This window comes from Verticillium nonalfalfae, assembly GCF_003724135.2.
Source record: "Verticillium nonalfalfae strain VnAa140/NRRL 66861 chromosome Unknown scaffold_116, whole genome shotgun sequence".
NCBI classification, from domain to species: domain Eukaryota; kingdom Fungi; phylum Ascomycota; class Sordariomycetes; order Glomerellales; family Plectosphaerellaceae; genus Verticillium; species Verticillium nonalfalfae.
The window spans coordinates 63,530-71,429 of NW_021167341.1; the positions used below are offsets into that span (position 1 = coordinate 63,530).

The following is a 7,900-nucleotide window of genomic DNA, read 5'->3' on the forward strand; positions in this document are numbered from 1 at the left end:
TGAGCTGCTTTCTCGCCCAGCAGGTTCGACCCAGAGCTTCAACACTTGGTACTAAGTACAGAAGCGGTCGCGGTTGGACGTCAGCTCAGGTGCCCCGCCAACTGAGCCACAGCCCACCAAGCCCACCCAAAGTCCGTGTGAGCCCACTGAAAGTGCATCTCTAGTGGGGGACACTAGCGCCGGCACGGCCTACGAGCGGCGCCTCCTATTCGTTGTGCAGTGGCCGTGGCCGGGTTCAGTATTCTCGTGTTCCAGGGCGGATCTGGGTATTCTGGGACGGGCTGGTGGGCAAACCCCTGGCGAGTCTGAGGCGGTGACGTTTATTGATGATCGACCCAGATACACCTTATGTGAGACTCGTGTTTTGGGGGTGGGAGACAGAGAGGCCGTTGTGGGAGTTCAGCTCGTGGCGCCTGCAGCACTAGGGACGGCTCGGATAGCAGGTTCAGGATCAGGTCCATAGCATATAAGGACTACGCCATTGATTTTTTTGGTTTCCCTTTTTTCCTTTCTCGCCTTGTTTGTTTCTCGCTAGCTTCAGGGGTGAATGACTTGTCTCTTGGTGATCAGCCATGCTCAAGTCATTTGGGGAATGTTCTGCCAACTGCTGCGACTGGGCTACCAGGAGGCTTCCAGCACCTGAGCACAGCATTGGCTCGTGTTGGACACAGACGTGTGATTTGCCCACAGGTCCCCCTTGCAACCCCCCCACTCGATATTTTGCATGGCATCATCCTTGGCAGGGTCTTACCAGTGACCATCTGTTGACACCTGCCCTCACTATATTCTTGCTCTGCTGGCGACTGCCATTGCGACTGCCGCTGCGACCACGGCGTGACCTCAAGCTTGACCTGGATCCGGGCCTGGAGCTACCCATTCCAAGCTGATCGACACCCAAAAAGACCCTCATCGAGGCACATGTCAGTGGTGCCCTGTTCCTGTCCTGCGCCCCAACGAGACCCAGCATCAAGGAAAGCCACCCGCCAATGCAACGCCCATGGGCAGACTTTTCTCCTTGATGCCTTCGGTTCTTCAACAACCATCAAGGCCGGTCCTCATGGATGCATCGACAGCTTGATACTCCACCACCCGTCATCGAACAGTAAATTCCGTAGCGCTACTGCATGCTCTGAGCGACAACCCATCACCCATCGGCAACTGTGCCGCGAAGTGGCATGCGACGACGTCCTGCCCTCGCCGAACCCCCTCACACGCCGCCATGTCGGAGAAGGATGCCTCCTCTGTCCTATTCACTTCGACGAGGCGCCCCAGCCGGGCATCGACGCCTGCCAGCCGCCGCGAGCGGACGAGCCACGAGACTGCCGAGTCGAGTGCCGCTGCTGGTGGTAGCAGCAGTAGCATGACCGCCCCCACCACCGAGACGACGCTGGCCATCGCTTCGCCCGACGAAGTCGCTGGCCACCCGATACCGAGACAGCACGCGGTCGAGAACGCAAACGGGAGTGCCACGAAGGAGGCCAAGGGCTACCGGACGCATAAGATTCGCTCCAGTGGCGGGTTTCTGCTGCAGGAAACACTACGAGATGCTGCCTCCCACGACGGGAGCCAGTCACATCAACGACGCCAGTCCCGCCTGACGCCGCAATCACGTCGAACGAGGGGATCTCCCAGACCGTCAGAAAAGTCGGGTTCCAGTGCCGGCTACGATGCCAACCTGCCGTACAATGCCGACAGTCCATCCACAGGGGCTGTTTTCCCGCCTCAGCACGATGCATCACAAAGCCTCACGGTCAGGAAGAGGCCCGTCCCAAATGGAAAGGCTGTCGAACCAGTGTCGCCGCCGCGGGCCCAAAGCCAGGGGTTCGAGATGGACTCGGCACAGATTGTGAACATGGCCCTCAACCTGAGTGAATCCAGAAGATTAGCTTCGAGGCGAAATGCATCAAACGCTGTGCCGCCTACCCTCGCGCCTCTACCCGACAGTGCGGCAGGAGGCAGCCTGCGACAGCACCTCAACCAGCAAAGACGAACCTCTCGCAACATCTCTCCGCGGCCAGGTCGGGCCGCATCGCCCCGCCTCCCATCAGGCTCGAGGATGAACACGCCTCTGCAAGCCTCTTTCGACCTTGGCCGTGAGGGCTCATACAGATACCAATTCTCTCCCTCGACGTTGGCTCGAGCACAGAAGGCCAAGGAGCACCTGGAGCTCATGGCACAGTACCGACGCATGTTGGAGCTCGTCCCACCTCTGAATGCAAACGCCCGGCGACCGACAACCGCCAGCCCACCATCATCCCCGGCCGAACTATCGAGGACCTCTACACTGGCAAGCGCGGATGGGAGCGCAAGGTTTGGACGGCCTTATAACCCACTGCAGTACATCCGCAACCGCAAAGTTCGAGCCCGTGAGCGCAAGGCCATCGACGGCGAAGCTCAAGGCTTCAGCGACGTCAAGAAGGTCACGGACTGGGTGGATAACGTGGCAAGGTGGGCGGCAACTGGACAGTCCATCTTGCCTGATGGTCCTTCGTTGCCGCCATTTGCCGATGCGGACATGCACGCACAAGCAACATCGCCTTCGGCCAACGTTGTCAAGCCCAAAAGACCCAAAGTGGACTGGCTCATTGAGCCGGCCGATATGATCGCCGATGCATACTGGCTCGAGCAGGACAACCACCTACAGTTGATCGAAGACCGCCAATGGCGACGAATTTTTCCTCCTTCATCAAACCTGTTCAGACCCTTGACAGGCCAAACAGATATGTCTAGGCCAGAGTCACTCATGACAACTCACACACGGGGCTCGCTCGAGATTCCTCTGAACCAGAGGACCGGAAACCCAAGACCAATCAAGACGGATAGCGAGCACTCCCACAGTAGTGCCCGAGAGCGAGCCCGCCAAAAGCTTCACGAGCTCAAGGGCTTGCACCATCGACACGGCTCGCATAGCCATACCGACATACGGAGATTAACCAAGGCACCCCACTCGGATCTCTCAGACAGCGAAGAGGAAGCCAAAGAGAGGAGGATGCCACAACGCACATTTACCAGCAACAGCAGGGACATTCTTGAGAAGCAGATGCTCGAGATGATAGCCAGAGAGGCCAGAGAGAACGGATCGGACACGCAATCGGTCGATGCTGCCATTGCCGCGCTGCTGACGCCCGAACGCGGCCCTCCCTCCTCATCACAGCCTGGCACTCGCGAGCAGAGCCGGAAGCAGTCTCTTGCTGAAGCAAGCGAGTCTGACGACACGCCTTGCAAGACGCAGGCGCAAGCTGCCACCCTTCGTCAGCGAGTTGGGAGGTCTAGCTTGGAGATCCCAATGCCTGCGCGCAGGACGTCTTTTGACCTGGACGCCTCGCTACCCAACTCGCCCGACAACCACCCTCATGGCTACAGTCCATTTATCCCGACAATTGGGTCCGACCTCTCAGCGCTGCCTAGTCGTGCTGGATCTCCCACGCGCAACCCTTTCCACAAGGTGAAGAGTATCTTCCGCGAGAGGAGCAAGGAACGTGGAAGCGATCCTTCCGAGACGCGAGATGGCGACCTCGGCCCTCCGATTGACCTCAAGGGCATTATGACCGAGTCTCCTCAACCGATGTCGGAAACTCCCGAGAGGCGAGGATCGAGAAGTCCTCCGAGAAACCTATTGCCACGACAGCCGACCGATACGTACAGGGCAGGCCCCAAGCGTAGAAGCGACGAGTCTGGCGCCAAGGGACTGTTCAAGGGGGCGCGCCTGGATACGTTGATCCGCGAAGGCGCATCCAAATTAGGTGACTTTATCTGGCGGAAGGATTCTGAGCAGGATGATGGCAACCAGTCTGACGGCGAGGCCACGGCGACTGACGAGTCGGATGCTGAGCCGGCTAGGGGCAGGCGCAGGGCGAATCTGTCTCTATCGCGGACAACATCGTTATCCATGCGAGACCGTCGAGAAGCGCAGCTCCAGAAAGGCAAGAACTATTTGGACGTAATGCCTACATTCCAGCATGCTTCACACGATAGGTTGGCCCCTAGCCAGTTGGAGCCCCCCAACCTTCAGTCATCCAGGCCTCCTAGTCGGTCGTCCCGGTTTGACTTGCTGAAACCGCCTCGCATCGACGTTCACCATGCATCACCGTCAACATCACCGCCAGCGACAGGGCAGCGTGGCGAGTTGGAAGACTCCGAATCTCAAACACAGCGAGGAAATACGTCCCACGAGGATGTACATAAAGCAGGCCGCCGTCTCAGCTCCGTGATCTCGATGCCGCACTCCTTCAACAGGGACCGCCTTGGCTCACTGGCTACTACTTTTGACGGTCGCCATTGGTCGATCTCCGACCGCAGCCCCTCCCCGCAGCGCGCCCCTCTGAGCCGTCACGAGGTAGCCCGTCTGCGCGCCCTAGTGCTAAGCTCTGGTATCAAAGCCATGGAGATCTCTCGCCGCGCCTACGAGCCCCGGCCCGCCTTCGCTGCTCCCCCGGCCGCTCACTCGGAGGACGTCGACCCGAAGCAGAAGTCCCCCTTCTGGCCCGCCATCGCCCAGTTCAGCCCGAACCCTGCGCAGCTCCGCGCCCGCTCCGTCGCTCAGGTCGAGCTCTATCAGCTCGCCGCCCGCACCCTCAGCAGCTCGATGCAGTGCGCCGGCCTCGAATGGCAGCACGCTGCCGACGCCTTCACAAGCGAGACGACGCCAACGCTGCAAGCGAACATTGAGGACATTCGCAGACACATTGCCGTCGACCTATCGGCTATGACGCGTGCCGCGGCGGACGAGGCGGACGAGACAAGCCGCGACCTTGCCTTTGGTCAGCGGCTCAAGATCAAGGCCGTCGTCGACGTCATCGACAAGATGCTGCGCCGGCGCCGTCGGCGTTTCCGCTGGGTGAGACGGGCGCTGTGGCTTGGTGTCGAGTGGGGTCTCGTGGGTATCATGTGGTACGTCTGGTTCGTCGTCATGATCCTCCGCGTCTTTGTCGGGTTCGGCAAGGGCGTCGTCGGCGGCGTGAGGTGGCTGCTGTGGCTGTAACAGTGTACGAAGAAAAGTGTCTGTTTGGTGTTTGCCATGCCACGAGGTCCAGTTACGATGTGAAGACAAGAGGGAAAGCAGAAGGGACGCTGATGGATGACATTGATATGGGCAGAAGAGGGAGCATAGCACGGATGGCGAGCATTTCTTGGGCTTTTTCTTTTCTCTCTCTTTTGTTTTCTTTTCCTCTCTCCGTTTCGCAGTCTTGGATTTGATACCCGAGCAGAGGAGGTGTGTCGACTACCGCGGCCAGAGCCATGAATCTCTTTCCGTGTTGGTGGTAGCCTGCTTCTTCTGACTCCTGTTGTGGTCTTTTTTTCATCCTCCCCCCCCGCCTCATTCTTATTCTCTTTGTTGCTGTTGCATCGTCTCGGCTTTTTGGCATCCCTCTTGCAGATGTATAGCTTCCTCTCGGATTGTTGGGCATATTACGTTTTCTTAATCCTACTGTAATTTTTCTTACTGTTCCTTTGCATCTTCATCTAGCCAGCCTCTGCTTCGTGCCTCGTGATAGTTGAAATTTCATGACATAGTCATTTATGAAACGACTTGACGTGACCAAAAAAAAAATGTATTACGCTCGCTATCTACTTTTGCGGCGATGAGAAGAAAGGCGGTGGCACATGGATGTATGCAACGTCATACTAGCAACAAAAGATCTAGGAAAGGAAAATGAACAAGGAGACCCCTCTACTCGATCCTCTTCTTGCCCTCCTCGGCATTGAGATACCGTGCCGTGCTGAGTCCGCGCTCGTGTTTCGCGACAAGGGTACCGATCATGGAGTCCTTGCGCGCCTTGTTCATGTGCTCGTTGTAGCCCTCGTTGGCCCAGGGCCTAGGGTTGAGCTTGGGCCAGTTGACCTGCACATGTTAGCACGAGGCCTCGATATTTCAAGTTCAGTGAGGTGACTTACGTAGAGCATGCCGTGGCTGACGATGAAGCTAGCGGCCCAGGCGGACACGACGAGCCAGAAGAGGATGAAGAAACGGATGGCGAGGGTGGACTCGGTGCGAGTAAAGAGGCCGACAAAGACGAGGAACACGCTGAAGGCGAGGAGGTAGGGGACCGACTGGATGAGGATGGGCCGGCGGTCGGCAAAGATGAGGCCAGAGCCGCCCAGGTCAGCCCCGGGGCTGTAGACGCCGAGGAACAGGTCAAACGAGTCCTGGCGGGGCCCGTCGAGGAAGTTGTTCTTGAAGTAACGGGTGACACCAATGCGGCCGTCCTGGAGCGCACCAACCTTGGTACGCTTGCCCGTACGGGTGACGTCCGTCTTCATGGCACCAGTGCCGGAGTAGGAGCATGAAACAACGTCTGCATTGTCGGCCCACATGTTGCGGAAGAGGTCCTCAAAGGCGGGATCCTCGTCACGGAAAGAAGAGCCGCGGGCCATGAGGCCAAGTTCCTCAAGAATACGGTCCAGAGTATGACGAGCAAACATAGACTGGACGACATTGGTGCGATCGAGACAGTCCATGCAGTTGGTGCGCATGACGGACGTCTGGAAAGAGCGGCCCTCAAGACCACCGTCGTTATTGCCCGGCATGTCGACAGCACGGAAATAGCCCTGGCTCGCGAGAGCCTCGCTAAGCCTCTCGATGAGCGCATAGGCTCGGTGCATCTTCATGCCCTTCGTCTCGTGGTGATAGTCGAAGTAAATATAGTGCAGGCGGTCAAACTCGGACCTTTGCTTCTCGGGCTGAATGGTGGTGAACTTTTCATCGGTGATCCGGTCACCCTCGGTCTTCTCCCTCGGCGAAGAGACGAGAAGCTCGACGACCTTCTCGTAAGCGCCCTTGATGTTGCGCTCACGACCAGTCTTGTTGACCAGGTTGATGAGGTAGTTGTCACCATAGATCTTGATCTGCTCGTCAAAGTGAAGCTGTGCGGCGCGCAAGGCTGTCTCGATGCCGCGAACCTGGATCTTTGGGGTGTACTTAAGGCTGTTGATCTCGGCCCAGTAAGCCGGTACACTACCACGGGTCTGGACGTAGGACATGATCTGCATCTCCTTGCCTTCGGCACCGAACTGGCCACTCTGCATGTCGGCACTGCCGGCAAAGCCGCCCATGCCGTTGTTCGTGTCGTTGACGATAACGACCTGTTCTGTTTCATTGTAGTTGGCAGCATGGCCTTGCTCGTCGAGACCTCTCGTGAAGTACCGAGTACCGCCGCGGTGTCTGGAGCGACGCGAAATAAGGACGATTGTCAGGGGAGAGTTCTTGAACTTGGTCGGGCGGATTTCCAGCACGCCGAAGATGACGGGGAGAATGAAGGGGTCTGCGCCATGTTGGGGACCAGGCTGGCCTCGCGCGCCTGTTGTTCGAAAATCGATGAGGGGCGACTGGAGGTGCTTGTTGAAGAAGAACCGGTCATCGGCGCGAAGCCATAGGGGAAGAGAAGTGTCGGCCAAGGACTGTCGTTGAAAGGAGTTGGTCAGGTCGATGGAGTACGAAAAGTACATGGGCCCGCTCTTGATAAAAGTCTCGAGAAGGCCAATGAAGACATCTTCGTCCGGATCGCGTATCTGGCGCTCGCGCATGGGCAGAATCTCGGTGGAGATAACCTTGTAGACCATGTGGCCTTTCAGGCGGCCCATGGGTTGGGCCTTCGTGATAATGATGACATACTTGTCTGGAGAGAGATGCAAGTTTAGCTCGCAGCCTTGCGAAAGCGGATACGAGTGCCCTGAGAAGGAGATGGAGCTTACCGAGTCTGAGCTGCACAATGCCCAGGATGCCGGCAATGCTGGAGACACGGGAGGCTCGCTTGGTGAGACCGCCGTCACCAAGGCGCAGGTCGCCAGTGGGGCGGTCGATGATCAGGGCCGGGGCATCGGGAGAAGAGGGCGAGGTGAAGATGTAGGAGTCGCTGGCGAACTTGACGTTGATGTCGCGGTAGGGGAGTGTAGGCGCCAT

At 58.1% G+C, this 7,900-nt stretch overlaps 2 protein-coding genes across 2 annotated transcripts; one reads left to right on the forward strand and one right to left on the reverse strand.

Moving 5' to 3' along the window:
- Positions 1–1,219: 1,219 nt before the first annotated feature.
- Positions 1,220–4,981, forward strand: D7B24_000944 (uncharacterized protein; the record flags this gene model as incomplete). The annotated part of the gene is made up of 1 exon (XM_028635191.1): positions 1,220–4,981. The coding sequence occupies one exon, from the start codon at positions 1,220–1,222 to the stop codon at positions 4,979–4,981; it is 3,762 nt and encodes a 1,253-aa protein (XP_028492245.1).
- Positions 4,982–5,671: 690 nt separating this feature from the next.
- SACM1L (Phosphatidylinositide phosphatase SAC1) lies at positions 5,672–7,900 on the reverse strand (the record flags this gene model as incomplete). Its single annotated transcript, XM_028635192.1, has 3 exons — positions 5,672–5,842; positions 5,896–7,616; positions 7,693–7,900. The coding sequence occupies 3 exons, from the start codon at positions 7,898–7,900 to the stop codon at positions 5,672–5,674; spliced, it is 2,100 nt and encodes a 699-aa protein (XP_028492246.1).